The sequence below is a fragment of the Carcharhinus amblyrhynchos genome, chromosome 12 (genome assembly GCF_965287045.1).
Source record: "Carcharhinus amblyrhynchos chromosome 12, sCarAmb.v2.hapA, whole genome shotgun sequence".
NCBI classification, from domain to species: domain Eukaryota; kingdom Metazoa; phylum Chordata; class Chondrichthyes; order Carcharhiniformes; family Carcharhinidae; genus Carcharhinus; species Carcharhinus amblyrhynchos.
Window position 1 is genome coordinate 71,508,031 of NC_137335.1, and position 19,564 is coordinate 71,527,594.

A 19,564-nucleotide genomic window follows, 5' to 3' on the forward strand; every position below is an offset into this window, starting at 1 on the left:
ATTTTGTTTGTTCTTTCATGGCTTTGCCAATGTTTTTTTACTGCCTTCCAATTTCCTGCGTGACTGCACCCAGATTATTTTGTTGTAGAAAAGAACAGAAGATGCTGGAAATATTCAGCAGGCCTGGCAGCATTTGTGAAGAAAGAAAGAGTTAACATTTTAGGTTTTGATAATCTCTCATTATTCCTTCCCACTTTAAAAGTCATCATATAAATTTTACTTGAGTACCGTATTCTTTCTTTAAAATGCTTTATCTTTTCCTCTTTTGAAAGAGCCAGTATTGGAGCTGATGGTTTATTGCTCAATTGTTTGATTTGTCTAGGCCCTGAGTAGCTTATTTGAGGAGCTTTTAAGACCCAGTAAGCGAAAATCACGGCATGCAAACCTAAAAGAAGCTCTGGAGAATTTTTTGCAATGTATAGCAGATACCGGGACACCTTCATACATAGCACATAACTTGCTGAAAGCATTTGAGGAGGTGAATGGAGAGGTGAGTTTTTTTTTGAAGCACTCTATGTTGCAATATAAGACAATCACAGAGATCCGCACAATTTAGAACATTGTTTTACCCAGGCAGATTATAATTTCAAGCAGATTGATGACAATTAGAACTAGAAGTGTAATTAAATAATAAATGAGAAAGAAACTTAAAAGTATAATAAAACTGTCTCATAATCATTCATCTTAAAATGGCTAATTACCTTACTCATTGAGTGTGAAGAGCTCCTTTGAAGCTGGCACTCAGTTGACTGTCCACTTAAACCACGTTAATTGAACTTTGGGCACTTTTTAATTGCAACATTTAAGGTGATGTCATTGAGGCCATTGTCCATATGACTGGATGATAAGTGAATGTGGGAAAGAACAAAGCCGTTGTCTCCGGTCCCCACCACAAATTTCAATTGACCTGCACCAGCTCCAAATATCTCTCTCAGCTTTGTCTGAGGCAGAACGAGATTATTTGCAGCCACGTTGTCCTATTTGACACTCAGATAAGCAGCCAAACAAATATCCACTCCCACATCAAGACTTCTGTTGTCATAACGTTGGATGTCTCTATCTCTGTGGTCTGCTGAAATGCTCATCCAGGCCTTTATTATCTCCAGATTAATTCTTTCAGTACTCTACTGAATAGTCCCTCAAGTCCAATTCACTTGTCGCCACTGTGCTTAGTGACTTGCATTGGTTTCCAGTCCCATAGAACTTCAATTTTAAAATTCTCATCCTCTTGTAAATCCTTCCATGGCTTCACCTGTGCCCATCTCTGTAACCTGCAGCCCTACAAATCTTTTGAGATTTCGTGCACTTCACAGTGGTCTGTTGCAGAACCCAGATTTTATTCAAACCACCATTGGAGACCCTACTTAATTTTAAGTGTTGTTGTTGAATAAACCTTGTAACTTTATTTTGGATGATTGCACACGACATGGGCTACCTATGTGGCATCGGCATCAAACTCAACCTTTTTTCAAAGTCTTATGACTCGCTGCTTTTAAAGAAGCAGTGTGTCTTAGTTAGGAGTTTGGTACACAATTGTTGATATTGTTTTGCCATAAAATGATGCAGTTCCTTCCCATCCAAAAATCATTGGGTGAATGCATTGAATAGTGAGGCCTTGAATAGTGGAACGGCAAATTGTGCAGAGGGTGTGGAAAGTCTGCAGAAGGATGTAGATAGGCTGGGCGAATGGGCCAGGAACTGGCAAATGGAATTTAATGTTGGCAAGTGTGAAGTTGTCCACCTTGGTAGGAATAATGGTAGGAAGGACTTTTACTTACGTGGTGAAAAACTGCAGCATGCAACGGTGCAGAGGGACCTCGGGGTCCTTGTGCACGAGTCGCAAAAACCCAGCCTGAAGGTGCAGCAGGTGGTCAGGAAGGCGAATGGGATGCTGGCCTTCATAGCGAGGGGGATTGAATGTAAAAGTAGGGAGGTCTTGCTGCAACTATACAGGGCACTGGTGAGGCCGCAGCTGGAGTACTATGTGCAGTTTTGGTCGCCACACTTACGCAAGGACATTTTGGCCTTGGAGGGAGTGCAGAGGAGGTTTACTGGGCTGATACCGGAGTTGAGGGGGTTGAACTATGAGGAGAGGCTGAATAAACTAGGCTTGTACTTGTTAGAGTTTAGAAGAATGAGGGGAGATTTCATTGAGACATATAAGATGATGAATGGGATGGATAGGATAGAGGTGGAGAGGCTCTTCCTGCTCAGAAAGGACAGTAGGACTAGAGGGCACAGCCTCAAGATAAAGGGGGGGGTGGTTTAGAACAGAGTTGAGGAGGAACTTCTTCACTCAAATGGTGGTGAATCTCTGGAATTCTCTGCCCGTTGAAGTGGTGGAGGCTGCCTCGCTAAATGTATTTAAGACGCGGGTTGATAGGTTTTTGATAGGCAAGGGGATTAAGGGTTATGGGGAGAGGGTGGGAATGTGGAACTGAGACACGACAGATCAGCCATGATCTTATTGAATGGCGGGGCAGGCTCGAAGGGCTAGATGGCCTACTCCTGCTCCTATTTCTTATGTTAACCCATAAAAACTATTAAAGTCTTGAGTTAACCTTCGTCTGATCTAGGATAATGATCAGTGCTACAGGTGGCTTTGAGAAGGTGGGAATGCAGAGTTTAGTGCAAGTCACATTTTCTAATCACTGTCCTGTGGATCTTTCCCTCTCTGGAATGTACCATTTGTATGAACCTGCCCTCACAGTTAAATGACCTTAATAGATGAAGAATTGCACAATTCTTTGGAACTGTCCAGTGATTGTGGGATCATTTGCTCCAAAGTGATAAATGGGGAGGAGAATGATGGACAAAATATAATTAAAAGACAAGCCAATTGAGTGGTGTTTTGGTAGCCACGATTGGGGTTCTCCAATTTGATTGGCATGCATGTTGAAATGATTATTATGCATCATTCCACTAAACCGAGATGTAGTAGGACCAATCTGCCTAAATGTGTTTTGGAATAGTTATTAAATTGCTCTGAGTCATGAATTCACCTTTTCATTTAGTATTGTGTAACACTGGATACTGGGCTCATTTCTTTGTGTAAAAGTAGTAACGTTTTTGCCATGTGATATTTTACTTTGCAGATTGTACTGTCCAGATTGTTACCCCTAATGGAGAGACTGCTGAAGAAAGAACCTGATGAGCTCCTCAAAGATGAAGCCCTTATGCTACACATGCTCCTCTCAAAGTACAATGAATATTCTGCAGCATTACTGGCAGAGGACCCGCTTAGTATGAATCTTTTCATCAGTGCCTTAAATAATTCCAGTGTGGTGTACAAAGGGCTACCGGCGCTGCAGATCACTGCACTTGAACAGGTACTTTGTGCTACAGATGTACTGTTCAGGGAAAACATACAGACCTCTAATTTGAAATCTCCATAAGTGCTGTGCTTTCTGGAAAATAATCATACTTTCCAATAATTTCCTCACTGTTAATCCTGGCTTGTTGTTATTTTGCTAATATTTATGTATATGCACGTTTGGAATAAGAACAGGTAACTACATACACATTCAGTGAGGAGTACATGTGCACGTATACACACTGAGGAGGAAGTAATACTCTTGTGCATGCATTCAATGAGAGCTTGTCATGCCTATCCGCATTTGTTTAGGAGTAGTGCAATGCTTTTGAGTGTGCAAGAGTGTTTTGTGAAGGGTATGTTATATTTCTGTGTATTCAGTGGAGAATAATGCTGCAAGTTGTGTGTGTGTGTGCACAACTATGCTTTCAGTGGGGAGCAGTACTGCACTTGTGTGTATTGTACGTTCCCTGAGATGTGATGCTGCCATTGTGTATATGTGATTCCATAAGGGATGTTGTCAAATGTATATCACAAAAGCATATTCTGGAAGAGATTTCCAGCGTTGAGGCAGGTTTGAAAAGTTTAAGTGTCAAAACATATTTAAACATGTAAATAAAACAACAGATAATTGCAGAATAAACCTTGCTGTCAACTGCTTCAAGTGGCTTTAAAGTTAACCAAGCCACTACCATTTTTCAGAACTGTGGATACAAATTAAAATTGTGAATATGACCAACATAAGGCATAAACTTTTTAAGTAATCAGTAGCCTGTTTTAAAAAGTTCATTTAGGGAATGTGGGGCATCATTGGCGAGGGCAGCATTTATTGTCCATCCTGAATTGCCCATCAGAAAATGGTGATGAGCTACCTTCTTGAATTGCTGTTGTCCCCAAGGTGTAAGTGCATCCACAGTGCTGTTAGGGAGAGAGTTCCATGATTTTGACCCAGTGGAGGAACAGTAATCTATTTCCAAGTCAGGATGGTGAGTGCCTTGGAGGCGAACCTCCAGCTGGTGGTATTTATTCCCTTGTACCTGATGCTGTTCTCCTTTTAGATAGTAGTGGCCATGGGTGTGGAAGGTGCTGCTTATGGAGCCTCAATGAGTTCCTGCAATACATCTTGTAGATGGTATACATTGTTGCTGCTGTGCATTGGTGGTGGAAAGAGTGAACGTTTATGAAGGGATGCCAATCAAGTGAACTGTTTTTCCTATATCAATGTCAATGATTTGGGCATTGGGATTAAATGTAAAACATTTCCAAGTTTGCAGAGAACACAAGCTAGGTGTAAGTATGGGTTGTGAGAAGGTTGCAAAGATGCTTCAAGGGGATTTGGAAAGGCTAAGTGAGTGGGCACACATTTGGCAAATGGAACACAATGTAGAGAAGTGTGGGGTTATCTATTTTTGGAGGAAAGATAGAAATATAGTATTTCCAAAATGGTGAGAGGCTGGGAAGAGTTGAACTTCAAAGGGACTTGACAGTACATGTTTATGAGTCATTGACAACTAACATATAGGCACAGCAAGCAATTGAGGCAAATGGTATGTTGGTCTTTTTTTGCAATAACATTTGATTATAGGGGTGGAAATGTCTTTCTACAATTGATGAAACTGCACCAGTAGTTTAGTGTGCATTTTTGATCATCGTATCAAAGGAAAGATATACTTGCCATAGAGGGACTGTAACAAAGATTCATTAAGTTAATTCCTGGGATAGAGGGATTGTCTAATAGGAAACATTAAATAGACTGAGCCTTTACTCTCTGGGATCTCATTCAAACATACAAAATTCTTATAGGGATCAACAGGCTGAGATGCAAGAATGATGTTTCCCTTGGCTGGAGGCTCTGGGACCAGGGGACACAGTCTCAAAATAAAGGGCAAGCAATTTAGGACGTAACATAAGGAGGAATCTCTTCACGCAGAGCGCTGTGAATCTTTGGAATTCTCTGCTCCCAAGGGCTATGACAGCTCAGTTGAATATGTTTAAGACTGAGATGGATAGAATTCCATGTCTTAAAAACATCAAGGGAAATGGTGTTGATGAAGATCAGCCATAATCTTATTGAATTGCAGAATGGGCTCGAAGGACTGAATGGCCTGCTCCTGAAATATGTACTTTGTTTGAAGTAACTTTCCCCCTTGCTTTTTTTTCCCCCTAGATCACAAAACGGTTCTTTGCAGCGCTGCCCGATAGGACGATTCAGCAGAGGTTGCTAGGAGTGCTATTCGACCTGCTTGTGCAATGCAAAAGGCCCGTCTGTGCTCAGACGATACGCAGTGTTTTCAAGGGAGTGAGTAACAGCTGCTTTGACGTATGGGGTGTTTTTATCTTGGGTTTTGAATTAAGGCTTGTGTGACTAGATTTTTTTTCAGGTTTGATAGGGAACAGAATGAAGGGAAGGTGAAAGGTTGCTTATTTCAATATGTTGCCACACAAATAAGTAGCTGGGACTGCATGTATAATACTGCAAATCTTACATTTTCATCTTGTACAGTTGATGATGAGCTTCTGATAAATGACATTTCGCAATAATGCTAGACCTATTCCTCTGCCTACGCTGGTATATTTTTGTCATAATTTTATTCCGTGAATATTACTGCTTTAGAAAACCAGTAATTCATATATTGCTCGAGATCCTCTTCCCATGAGGAAACTAAAATATCTTTGAGAAAAAAGGTCATTGATCAAACGTATTTCTGATTTGAAAGCCACAACTTAAATCCTCAGAGGATTACACGTGGCACCGATGATTAGAGTACAAAGCTTAATTTTCTTTTAAAAAGTGTGCTTATATAATCAGAGGGTATGGACTCAAGTTGACAGTCCAAGCTTTGTCGAATCTCATATTCTGAAGATGTAGTTAGAATGAAACCTTGCCCCTGTGCTCAAAGCTGTGAAATCCTATTTCTTGACCCTTGGATCAATGCAGATAGGGTATTTTATCTTTTAGGTTAAGGGAGAATTTCTGTGCTGTTTCTGCTGTGATGGCACAGTAATATAAATTCTGCGTGGGTGTGAAATCTCTGCCAAAGAAACAATGAGCCTGTTCGACCACAGAAATAAATGGGATGGTAAAGACAGCTCCTGTTCAAATTGCTATGTCATTTTTATTTTCGTATGCAGGCTGGTTAAGCTCCCCGTTAACCCTCTGATGAGGATGCTGTTTAAAAACATTTACTGGACACCTGAACTCCCACTGCTATTTTGTTTCAGTAATTAAGAATAGACATACAGGTTACAGGGCAGTGTGGTGGCACAGTGGTTAGCACTGCTATCTCACAGCATGAGGAACCTGGGTTCGGTTCCTGATTTGGGTGACTCTGCAGAGTTTGCACATTTTCCCCGTGTCTGCATGTGTTTCCTCCAGGTGCTCCGGTTTCTTTCCACAGCCCAAAAGATGTGCTGGTTAGCTGCGCTGGCCGTGCTAAATTCTCCCTCAGTGTACCTGAACAGGCATCGGAATGTGGCAACTAGGGGATTTTCACTGTAACTTTGTTGCAGCGTTAATGTTAGCCTACTTGTGGCACTAATAAATAGACTATTGAGATTTTCCTGTAGTAGTTACTCTGTAACCATCAAATAATGAAAAGATTTTAATTGTTTGACTTGTTCTTGCTTCATCTTCTGGTCTAATGACCACCTCCAAAATACAGTGTGCAACAAACCATTGCATGATGTTATCGGTTTGTAGCAGTGCCCAATGTATCTGTTTTTATATTAGCCAAATGACGGCAGTGATCTTTTTGTATGGGATGGAAATGCTATTTTATCCAAACTTCTAATTTTGATCTTCATTGGGCATTGCAGGTGGAAAAATGCATACTTAATTTTCTCAGCAGTAGTGGCATGTTTGTAAAGCTTCCTCTTGTTTAACCATGTGTGCAATTCCATCAGCATACAAGTGCCATCAGCTGACTGCTGATGTTTTTTCTACTTGGTCACTCTGCTGCTGGCTTGGATTCTTGACACAACTAATAATAGTTTAACACTCAATCAATTCTCCCACACTACAAATAGAAGTTCTTAACTGAACTACTGTTTAGGAAGGATTTGGATTTGTATATGCAGAGGTTTGCAGCATGGAAAAAGGCTCCTTGGCTCAACTTGTCCAGGCCACCCCTTTTTTTTAAACCCCTAAGCTAGTCCTGATTGCCTGCATTTGGCCCATATCCTCTATACCCAGCTTAGCCATGTAACTGTCTAAATGCTTTTTAAAAGATAAAATTGTACCCGCCTCTACTACTACTTCTGGCAGCTTGTTCCAGACACTCACCACCCTCTGTGTGGAAAAATGGCCACTCTGGACCCTTTTGTATCTGCCCTCTCACAAATCTATGCCCTCTAGTTTTAGCCTCCCCTATCTTTGGGAAAAGATATTGACTATCTAGCTGATCTATGCCCCTCATTATTTTATGGATCAGCCTCCTACACTCAGAGGAAAAATGTCCCAATTTATCCAGCTTCTCCTTATAACTCAAGCCATCATGTCCCGGTAGCATCCTAGTAAATCTCTTCTGCACTCTTTCTAGTTTAATGATATCCTTTATATAACAGGGTGACCAGAACTGTACACAATATCCCAAGCATGGTCTTACTAATGTCTTCTACAACTTCAACACGATGTCCCAACTCCTGTATTCAGTATTCTGACCAATGAAATGAAACACCTGTGACTCCACTTTCAAGGAGTTATGAACCTGTACCAAGATCTTTTTGTTCTATCATTCTCCCCAAAACCCACCCATCAATCAAATCAGGGCAGGACTTATTCATTAAATAAAATGCATCACCTCACATTTATCTAAATTAAACTCTGTGTGCCACTCATCAGCCCACGGGCTCAATTGATCAAAATCCCGTTGCAATCCTGGATAACTTCCTTCACTGTCCGTTATGCCACCAATCTTGGTCTCATCTGCGAACTTACTAACCATACCTATTAAATTCTCATCCAAATCATTAACGTAAAACAACCCTTTACAACCCCCTTGGCTTCTGTCATCAAGCCAATTTTGTATCCATTTGGCTACCTCACCCTGGATCCCATGAGATTTAATGTTATATAACAACCTACCGTGTTGTTATACAATCAGAGGCCTTGCTAAAATCTGTGTAGACAACATCAACTGCACTGCCCTCATCTACCTTCTTGGTTACTCCTTCAAAAAGCTCAATCAAATTTGTGAGACATGATTTTCCACTCACAAAGCCATGCGATCTATCCCTAATCAGTCCTTGCATTTCTAAATGCCTGTAGATGCCTGTCTCTCAAAATACCTTCTAACAACTTACCCACTACAGATGTGAGACTCGCTGGTCTGTAGTTCCCAGGCTTTTCCCTCCAGCCCTTCCTAAACAAAGGCACAACATTTGCCACCCTCCAATCTTCGGGCACCTCACCCGTGGTTATCGATGATTCATATATCTCTGATTGGGGACCACAATTTCCTCCCTAGCCTCCCACAGTATCCTGGGGTACACTTCATCAGGTCCTGGGGATTTATCTACCTTGACGCGCTTTAAGACTTCCAGCACCACCACCTCTGTTATATCTTCACTCCTCAAGACATCACTTTATTTTCCCAAGTTTCCTAATATCTGCGCTTTTCTCAGCCGTGAGTACTGATGAGAAATGTTCATTTAGGATCTCACCCATCTCTTGTGGATCCACACCTAGATGACCTTCTTGATCCTTAAGAGGTCCTACTCTCTCCTGAGTTACTTTTTTGGCCTTTATGTATTTGTAGAAACTCTTTGGATTCTCTTGCCCTATCTGCCAAAACAGTCTCCTGTCCCGTTTTTAGCCTCTTCATTTCTAAACTCTACTCCTACACGCTCTATATCCTTCAAGGGATCCACTTGATCCCAGCTGCCTACGTATGTCATGTGCCTCTTTCTTCTTCTTCTTGACCAGGGCCTCAATATCCCAAGTCATCCAAGGTTCCCTACTTCTAGCAGCCTTGCCCTTCACTCTGAGGAACGTGCTTGCCCTGAATCCTGGTTAACACACTTTTGAAAGCCTCCCACTTACAAGACATCCCTTTGTTCAGGTGCACTTCACATCCAATTAAGTGCTTTGGAAGTGTGTCAGTTTGCACACAGAATCAAGTGATGACAAAACAAATTGGTTTACAGATGTTTATTGAGGTATAGTTGTTGGTCAGGACAGTGGGAAAAATGTCCTTTGATCAGTATCATGGGATTTATTATGATCACCTTGGAGGAAAGATTGAGCCTTTGGTTTAATGTTTGCAGGGTTTGGGTACAGTTGGCTGGTCAAAGGCCATATTTTTTGTACAGGGTAAAGTGCTTTGATCTGTGGTGATCTAGATTTTGATTCTTAGTAGTCATCATATCATGGATCACCCTAATGAGTTTTGGCACCTTTTAAATTGTAAATTTAAAAATAAACACACTTGCTCTGGTTAAATGTATCCTTCAGGGATCTGTAATATTTATTTATTTGTCTGGTCCAGATTGTGGTTGATGCTGAGCAAGTTGCCCAGGAACTAGGACCTTTGGAAAAATCTCAAAGCCGCGCAACCATTCAGCAGACCAGGCGGCAGAAAATGCAGCAACAGAGGTATGTTGTTTCCAGACCCAGGGAGTTTGTTGACATCACTTAACTGTCAGCATTGTCCATTATCTACGCCATTGAAATTATTCTTTGGGGGACCATAGTGCTTGTGTCATTGTTTAAATGAAATTGTTGTATTTTTATTTCTACTCCAATTCTTCATGACAGTTAAGAGCACAATGCAAGAAATAGGAGTAGAAAGAGGCCTTATGGACTTGTGAACCTACTGTACCATTCAATAAGATCATGGCTCAAGTTATACCTCAACCTTATTTTCTCATCCCATTCCACTATGTCCCTTGGTTCCCTGAAGGCCTAAGAACCTATCAGTCTCAGCCTTGAATATTCTTAACGATTCAACTCTTTAGGGTAGATAACTGCAAAGATTCACAACCCTCTTGAGTGAAGAATTTCTCCCTATTTCAACCTTAAATGGCTAAATCCTGAGCCTACCACCGCCGCTGCCAGGGAACCGCTTCACATTCCTGTAAACTCCAGAGAAGACCCATGCTATGCATTCCCTCCGTGTAATACAGCCCTTTACCATCAAGATGGTATTAAATATTTCTGCAGGAGTTACCCCGTTTTATGATGATCTGAAACCTTTTGTTTGAAAAGTACAAATTCAACCACAATGATCATTGAACTAACCTCCCAAATTACTTTGCATGGTCTGTCTGCTAAATAAGAACCTAATTGTTAACATAGTGAAGTGACCTTTCATGCTTAAATTAGTGATATAAACAACATTGCTTTAATGGGGTTTGTCAGATTTGACTTTCGTATGTTTGGTTTATAAAAGTGTTTTTTCAGAGTTACTCTTTAAGTATGATTGTCGTTGTTTGACATTATATCTGTTTCTTTTAAGGAAAATGCAAGATTTACAAAATACAGAACCTGATTCTTTAACCAGCAGTATTAACTGGCAGAGAGTTACGCTCATCATGGAATTATTGCAGCATAAGAAGAAACTCAGAAATCCCCACTTTCTGGTTCCTACCTTCTTCAGCCTTCTGTCCAGGTACTAGGACTGAGCGTATCAATGATTAGCCTTGTTAATGGAACTGGAAAATATCCACAGGATCCCCTAGTGCCCAGATAGCCACCTTTAGCTCTGCTATCAGTTGAGGTATTTTGGTTCCCCTGGACAGACCTGGGGAGGGAATTTGCCATGCTTCCTGCACCAGATTGTACCTAGTGACTGCGTGCAAGCAGTTCATTGCTAAATAAGCTAATTGCAGAGTGCTGTTTTGGATTTTGCACAATGGTTTAAAAAAAGGGAATAGACACAAGTTAGTAAAAGGCAAGTTAAAATCTTGGGTCTTTTGGTTGTGGCAGTAGAGGCGGTATCTCTGGAATAATGAGATTTCTGAGGAAATAGACTTTTTCAAAAGCATGGATTGGCCAGATGATTGAATAACTTCTCTCATCTATACTTGTTTTTGTGTTCTTCTGGAAATGGTAGGTGGGCAGTTTTGAAAGGAAAAGCTTGAAACACGCTTCCTCAGATTTTTCATAAGAGTATACAAAAATTGTGAAGGGGAGAAATAAAATTAATTATGTACTTGCAACAGAGTAGTGGTTTCCTGGCGATTATGGAATTCAACGAGGTATACGATGAGACAAGAGGATGAGACTCCTTCTCCTTTTCTGTCCCTACATGACTCGCTTTAATTGGCGAAAGGAGTGATTCAGAAGCTGGCTACCAGCCCAATGCCAGCAGATGGATTAGAAACAGTGCTGCCAAATGTTTTCTCTCCTGTGCAGGATTTGAGATTTTAATGTTCTAAGCCTGGTTTCAATTCTTGTGATCTTCTGTCTGCTTTCCTTTCTCTGGCCTGCTTTTATTTAAATTCCTTTAATGCCTGTGTGGGCGAGATTCTGTCATTCCTGATTACAGCTACTTGGTGTTCCACCGAGCAGAAAATAAATGGCAAAGTCTAGCTTCACACTGCCCCCCAAAGGTCAGAAATTGGTGCCGCAGTGGTTTAATATTTTAATTTGTATGTTGTCCATTCTTAACAACCACTGCATATGGGCTCAACTTTCAAAAGATTGACTAGTCATACCCATGGATTTAATTTAAGGGGATAAAAAGAGAAAATGCCACAAATATTCTTCAGTTCAGGTAGCATCTATAGAGAAGGAACAGATGTTAATCATAGAATCCCAACAGTGCAAAGGGAAACCATTTGGTCCATGGAGTCTGCACCAACTCTTCAAAAGTGTATCTTGCCCAGGCTGTATCCCTGTAACCCCATGTATTTACCCCACTAATCCCACATCTTGAGACACTAAGAGACAATTTAGCACAACCAATCACCTAACCTGCATATCTTTAGATTGTGGGAGGAAACGCGAGCACCCGGAAGAAACCCATGCAGACATGGAGAACGTACAAACTCCACACAGGCGGTCATCCAAGGCTGGAATTGAACCCGATCCCTTGTGCTGTGAGGCAGCAGTGCTAACCACTGTGCCACCGTGCCATCCATGTATCGTTTAATGACTTTTCATCAAAACCCAATTATGTTTCTCTGTTCACAAATAGTGTCTGACTGATCAGCACTCTCTATATTTTCTGCTTCAATTTTAGATCTCGCGCTTTGTCAATATTTTGCTTTTATTAGACATTTACAGCGACTGCACAAGTCAAATTTAATTTCACATGAGATTCCCGGGCTTTTAGATTGGTTTGGTAATGTATTCTATGTTTTTATTCATTGTTGCATGTAAGTGGAATGTCAGTAGCTTTTTTTATGGTTGCAATTAAGAGACTTCTTCAGGGGAAATAACAATTCATCATTGTCATTACGCAGGTGCCTAGATCCATCATCATCTGAAGAGGGCAGCCTGGAGTACACAAAGCAGCTGATCCTCAACTGTTTACTGAACCTCTGTCAAAAACTATCACCGGATGGAACAAGTGTCAGCAAAGGTGTGAAGGATGAAACAGTTTCTCTGCTCTGTATTTTTGTTCTGGTATTCATTGCAGTTTAAATCAGTCCTGGGTTTTAAGTAAATGCAATTTAGACTTAAAATAATTTGCAATTATAAAGCTGTCTTACTTTCTTTTACCTACAAATTTAAAGTGTAATGGATAGATGGGCGCAGAGTATATGGGGAATTTTAAAAAACTGAATAAAAGCAAGTACTGGTTGCTGATTGCATTTGGTCAGATGGAAACCTATCACCATTAGTCTTCAAACTAAACTGTTGAAGAATCTGCATGAGTGTACTTTCTGCTTGACTGCGATCTGAAGTGCATTCACTTTCAGTGCCGGAGAGACCCAGATAATTGGATGCACAAATGCTGTATGGTGTTGCTGGAGCTTAAACAGCATGACTTATCAGTGCAGGACGCTTCCTGTTCTTTTTCCAGCTAGGACCACCCAACATGTTGGGTTACTGTGTTTCAAGGTTATCTGGAGTCCTTGAGAGACTCACAGCACCTAGAACCAGGTCAGCTCAATCGGGTTGGTAAATCTTCAATAGCACACTAGAGTATTATGGATCTGGCTTGTTCGGGTATCATTTACCTGGCCTGCTGCAAAAGATTGACTGTATTCCAGTCTCCCGTTGCCAGGTGTGTCACTTTGGAATGAGTTCAGCTCTGAAGAGACCCTCCTTATCTGCTTCTGTGAGAATAGTTCAGCAAAATTGGAGTGTGGCTCTGAATATTTTATGTGGGCACTAAACATCATGAACCTATCCTGCGGAGCGCAGCAAGCGGTGCGAACTGGTGTTGTCTAAAGATTAGGAATAAATTTTTAAAGAGGATTGAGGAGGTGCAACTTGTGCATTTTTCACACAAGGATATTGTCATTAGCATCCTTCCATCTAGGTAAGATGGTGGGCATAGAACCAATCAGATCTATTGAGATAGGCGGGGAGCTTTACATGGTGCACTTTTGCTGACAGCTGAGGAAACCAATCCATGAGGCACAGGTCCTACCTTGAGTCATATGCGAAGCAGCTGCCTGACCTTGTGAATTGTTACTCTCAGTGTTGGTGCCTGTTACCAAACTGCTGATTGTCATAGTGACACATGGCAGCACACAGGTCATCTCACCACAAAGTATGAGAATACAGGCCTCACAAACCAGCATCTTGGTCCTACAAATCAGCTTGATGTTATCCATGCACATTTTGAGAGTCAGGATGAGGTGGTAGGTTATATGTGTATCAAGTTTTGAGTAGGAGAGATTGTCCCCAAGGTATTAGCTAACCTCTTCCAGTGGGGTGTTATTCAGTATGATCAAGGGCAAGATGTGACGCCCTGTCCCATAACCACTGTTTTCTTGATGTTATATGATGAAAGGGAACAAATCACAGGAATGGGAGAGCTAATCATCCAAGAAATTGGGGCCAGTCTGGGATGCGTAGAACAATTTCTCTTCCGTTTGTGAAACCTGAAATGATCTCGCAGAGATCCCACTGGGGCAGGGGAGGCAGTGGTGTCTCCAGGTTGTTGCTGCAATTTGCAGTACCCATGGGCTAGAGAGGAATGGCATTAAGCCAGACTCCTGATCACTAACCAGCTGCACTGCATTGGTGCATATCAGAAGACTGCTTGTGATATCCTTTCTGTTCAAATAGTCTTTGGACGCTAAGGGTTTGCTTCCACTCTGGTATTTCTGATCATTGGTAAATGTGAGATGCTGCTGATAATTTGACAGTCGGGCCTTGTACAAAATGCTGAGTGGGTGGCTTCATTTTAAACTTTGATTTTACAGATATCCTTGATGAAGAGAAGTTTAACGTGGAGCTCATTGTTCAGTGTGTCCGAAGTTCTGATATGCCTCAGACGCATCATCATGCATTACTGCTCTTGGGTGCTGCTGCTGGAATGTTCCCTGTAAGTGCAACCAGTTCCCCGCTGGGGAGGGTATTTTAATAATTATTGTGCCTGCAGTCAGATCTGCAGTGGAGCTTGTGGTGACTCGGATTTCGTAAGATCGAGGTCCTTATGTTACAAACGCTAGAGGAAGATTATAGGATGTGTACTTTCTTAGTGCAGAGATCTCTATAATTACTAGGGTATTAACCATATTATGGATTTTGATTTACTTTTGTTTGTATTTATTTTGTAGGACAAGGTTCTTCATAATATCATGTCCATTTTTACCTTCATGGGTGCCAATGTGATGCGACTTGACGACAGCTATAGTTTCCAGGTGATAAACAAGACAGTGCAGACTGTAATCCCAGCACTTATTCGGGTAGGTCATGGTGGATTCTTTTGTCTTCTTTAGTAGACATTGCCACTGTAGTGAAGTTAATGTTCACTGTCTAAGCTCACTTGAGCAAGATGTTATTGGTAAGTGATGTTGTTGATCAGCTCCAAGTATAATCAGCAAAGACAACACAATGCATATTACTCCAAAATTATTTTCTCCCAAACAAGAATCAGGCCAATGTAACCCAAGTGTGCAAGTGCAACCGTTTACAAATTGCTATGTCATGATCAGAGGAGCAATGAAGAATTTTATAATGAAGATTTAATTTGATTTAGTTGGAGTCATAGCTAGCACAAAGGAAGATGGTTGTGGACATTAGAGGTTAATAATCTCAGTCCTGTGCATTTTCCCCTTTTGACCATATATTCAGTTGCCTTTTGAAGTTAATATTGAATCTTCTTCCACCATCCTGTAAGGCAGTGCCGGCCAAGTTTAATGTAAAAGAATTCTCATCTCCTCTCTAGTTAGTTTGACTGTTAGCTTTTGAGTTTCATGTTTCCAGTAGAATTCTCCCCTTTAATAAATGCTGTTTGGATTTAAATTGTCAAAACTATGCTGAATGTCTCCAACCTTGCAGTTTCTGGCAGTTGTCACTGGGTACCATCTGCATAGTTGTGAAAATTTGTATTGAGGTGTAATAAAAATAATAAGAACGACAGATAAACAAAAACGTTCTGTTCAGAGGAAACCAGTTGTCAAACGTATTATGGCAAATCAGTGTGCATCGAGTTCAAAGAGTATTGTTGTAGTCCAATTTCTAGTCCCCCATAGCATCAGTAGGCTATTATAATGCACCACCACATCCTAAGATTAAGGAAGAGAAGAATTTGCCTTGATTGCAATACGCAACGGAAATATGTGCACGAGATAACTGCGTGAGGACAGGGTGTCCTCCCTGTTCCTCTTATAGACTTTGCATAAGTCATGCTAATATAGAAGAGCCAGAAGGTTATCAAGACCTGTGGGGCTGTTTTTCCAGAAGGAAGTCACTGTCCTCAGGGAAGAAATTTAAATAATAAGCTTTCTATCAACCAGTGCTGTGCATAAACTCATCATGTGGTTGCCAGAGCTCTCTTTCTATGCAGATACTTGTTCAAAGCCTCCAGAGGTGCATTCTAACTACTTTCCAGCATATAGTGGCCTCTGATGGCAATGTAGCATTTTGTAAACTGTTGCGCTTGCACACTTGTGTTACATTGGCATGATTTGTTTTTGTTGAGTAGTAGGAGTTAGAAAATAATTTTGGAGTAATATGCATTTTGTTGTATTTGCTTCTATTGTTGCATAGATTTTTTTTAGTTTATTTCTGAAATTTGCAGGCCAGGGGCCACCTTGTTCAGTAGCTATTCCAAGCTGGGAGAGGATGGAAGAAGCTCCTTGAAAGTATTTTATGTCTTACAAAAGCTATCTTTACAGCTCAAGGTAGATCATTTTAAATAAATTTTACAGCATAAAACTCCCACTTTGCTGTAATTTGCAGAGAAGGATGTTAAACTTTTATGCAAGATTTTACTTAACAAGGATTGGATCCACGGGAGAATGGGCGGGAAGGTACTACTTAAAAATAAAAGACAAGGTTGCAAATGAAGGAAGCACTATTCGCTGCACTGCTTGTAAATATGGTTGTTCTTTTTGTGATTTTTTTTGTTTTGTCCACCTTTGTCTCTTATCTGTATTGGTCTTTTGCAGGCTGACGATGAAGGTTCTGCAGAAACCAAACAGAATGTGGAAAACGTTGTCACAAAAATTATCCACGTGTTTGTGGATGCCATGCCGCATGTGCCTGAGCACAGGCGAGTACCCATTCTTGCACAGCTCATTAACACAGTCAATGCAGAGCGCTTCCTTTGGACCCTTTTGTTGCTGCTTTTTGAGCAGCACGTGACCAAGACCACTTCTACGGCAACCAATGGTGAAAAGGTAACAACTAACTTGTGTATTTTAAATGGACAACTAAATGCAGGAATCAAAGAGCAAGAAAATTACAGCTCAGGACAGGCCCTTCGGCCCTCCAAGCATACACCGACCATGCTGCCCAACTCAACTAAAATCCCCTACCCTTCCAGAAACCATATCCCTCCACTCCCATGCTATTCATGTATTTGTCAACACACCCCTTAAAAATCACTATTGTATTCACTTCCACTACATCCCCCGGCAGCGAGTTCCAGGCACCCATCACCCTCTGTAAAAAAACCTGTCTCGTACATCTCCTTCAAACCTTGCCCTCTCAAACCATTGACCCCTACAATCGTTTGAGTACCAAGGAACAAATAGCTTATTCAGTGGTTCTAAAACAAGAATGATTGGGTGAGAAAAGATTACTTATGATTGAGACAAAATACATAGGTTTTTAGGCCAATTGTATTTTTACATCCTTGTGTGTTGAAATGATTCTCTTACCTCTTACTGAACTGTTGAAGTATTACAGAGATTACATTTAACATTATTGACTGATTATTTCAAACTTAATTATTGCTTCAGTTTTTTTCTTTAATTAAAATTGAATACTTGGTGGAAAAGTCACTTAGTAGCGGTAGGTTAATCTTAGCTATTTTTATGCACCACTTTGTAGCTGATGGCAGATAGCATCATAAAGGCTGCCTAACAGTTCTATGCTGGGAACTGTGTGAAATCCATGGAGATGTGAAATGAAAATACTTGAATATGAGTAGAGAATAAATTTGGGGGGGCGGGGGGGCACGGGTGGGGAGAGAGAGAATGCATAAGACAGTAAAGTTTTACTGGTAGTTAATTTTCTCTTTCAGTTAAGGAAATATTTATCAGGTGGTGAATTTTGATGACATGGGTGCCACAGTGGTTAGCACTACTGCGTCACAGCACCAGGACCCAGGTTCGATTCTGGTCTTGGGTGACTGTCTCTGTGGAGTTTGCATATTCTCCCTGTGTCTTTGTGGATTTCCTCCAGGTGCTCCAGTTTCTTCCCACAGTCTAAAAGTGTGCAGGTTAAATGGATTGGTCATGATAAATTGCCCCTTAGTGTTCAAGGATGTGTACGTTAATGGGTTACACATGGTAAATGTGCAGGGTTACAGTGATAGGTCAGAGTAAGATATCTTTCGGAGAGTTGGTACAGACTCGATGGATCGAATGGCCTCCTCCCACATAGTAGGGATTCTAAGATTCTATTATTTTATTGATTCTTTGAGAAGTTCAAAGGGTTGCCTACTATGATTCATATTATTACATCATGATTCTGTTCTGCACTCAGTTGCATCTGCCAACTGGAAATTTGCAATGTTCAACTCGTGATCAAGCTAAATTGAATATGGAGCTTAAACTTTTCATAGTCTGGTGATTCAAACTTTCCTTTCTAAGTCCCTAATTTGGAGGCCCTCTCCAAGGAGTGGTGCACTGTTTAGCATTTCATTTCAGAATTTAGTCACAAGGAAATATTTGTTTACTTCATGCTTACAAAACCGAGAAACAGCTACAACTTGACACAAGGATGAAGTGGTAGTGGCAGTCGAGCTGTATCCAAACGGATTTTAGCAGTTATAATGTCAGAGAGAATGATGCATGAAAATTAAGTCTTGTTTAAGGTAAAGACTTTGCTTGCTCCAAGTGCAAGCAAGAGGAGTCATTCACCTCTCTTTCTCCTACTGCCCACCCCTTGACAGTTTGCCTAACTGAATTTCTGTTGTTTAAAATAGTAATTTACAAATTGGATTTTATTTCCTTCTCCAACAAAGCGCTCTTGTTTTTTCCTTATGTAACAGGAGGCTGTTTTGGAAAGAGACACTGAGTTCTGGATTGCTGTTTGCTGTGAATTCAGTGCTCAGGAGCAGCTCCAGACCTTTGTCAACATTTTGCGTTACTTAGCCAAGCTCCCAGAAGATAAGGAAGAAAGTAAGTGCTGCTGACTAATGCTAAGCATTTCATCTAATTTCAGCAACGCCTAATTCAGTCTGTTTATATGAAGATTGTGTGATTTCAACACGGAAAAGGTGTGTCCCAGGACAGGACATTCAAGTAGCTGAAGTTCTATTAGGCTTGATTGGTCACCAAAAAACGTTATTCAGTCACTCCGGCACTGTTCATTATAAAAGCCCTTTATAAATTAGCCCTTGTTTTTATTTTCAAACTGGTAAATTGCTGTGAAGCCTGATTGTTTAGCTTCTTGCCTGTACCGACTGCACAAACTTTTAAGCCATTCCTGTATTATTTGTGGAGCTTGGTCACTTTGATCATCATGAGGTTGATTTTGTCTTTTTTAAGCATTGCATCTTGAAAATTCTGCAGATCTCAAAATAAAACGAGAATGAAAACATTCCATCTAGAGGACTCGTTTTGCATTGTTTTATGAGTATAACAAGTTTACCCGATACCTAAGAATCTGGGAGGGATGAATGTCCATGAATGTTCTTTCTCTACCCAGTGTAACCTCAGAAGTACTATGGAAGT

The 19,564-nt window shown here is 40.8% G+C and overlaps 1 protein-coding gene across 2 annotated transcripts in view; it reads left to right on the top strand.

The window, feature by feature from the left end:
* heatr1 (HEAT repeat containing 1) overlaps positions 1–19,564 on the top strand; it is an 81,408-nt gene that overhangs the window by 36,962 nt on the left and 24,882 nt on the right. For both annotated transcript variants that reach the window (XM_080200679.1, XM_080200678.1), the window contains exons 22-31: positions 323–490; positions 3,096–3,329; positions 5,481–5,612; positions 9,799–9,905; positions 10,768–10,920; positions 12,719–12,837; positions 14,636–14,757; positions 14,993–15,121; positions 16,829–17,059; positions 18,880–19,009. In XM_080200679.1, coding sequence (XP_080056805.1) covers positions 323–490; positions 3,096–3,329; positions 5,481–5,612; positions 9,799–9,905; positions 10,768–10,920; positions 12,719–12,837; positions 14,636–14,757; positions 14,993–15,121; positions 16,829–17,059; positions 18,880–19,009 — 1,525 coding nt within the window. The remainder of the gene's footprint in view (positions 1–322; positions 491–3,095; positions 3,330–5,480; positions 5,613–9,798; positions 9,906–10,767; positions 10,921–12,718; positions 12,838–14,635; positions 14,758–14,992; positions 15,122–16,828; positions 17,060–18,879; positions 19,010–19,564) is intronic.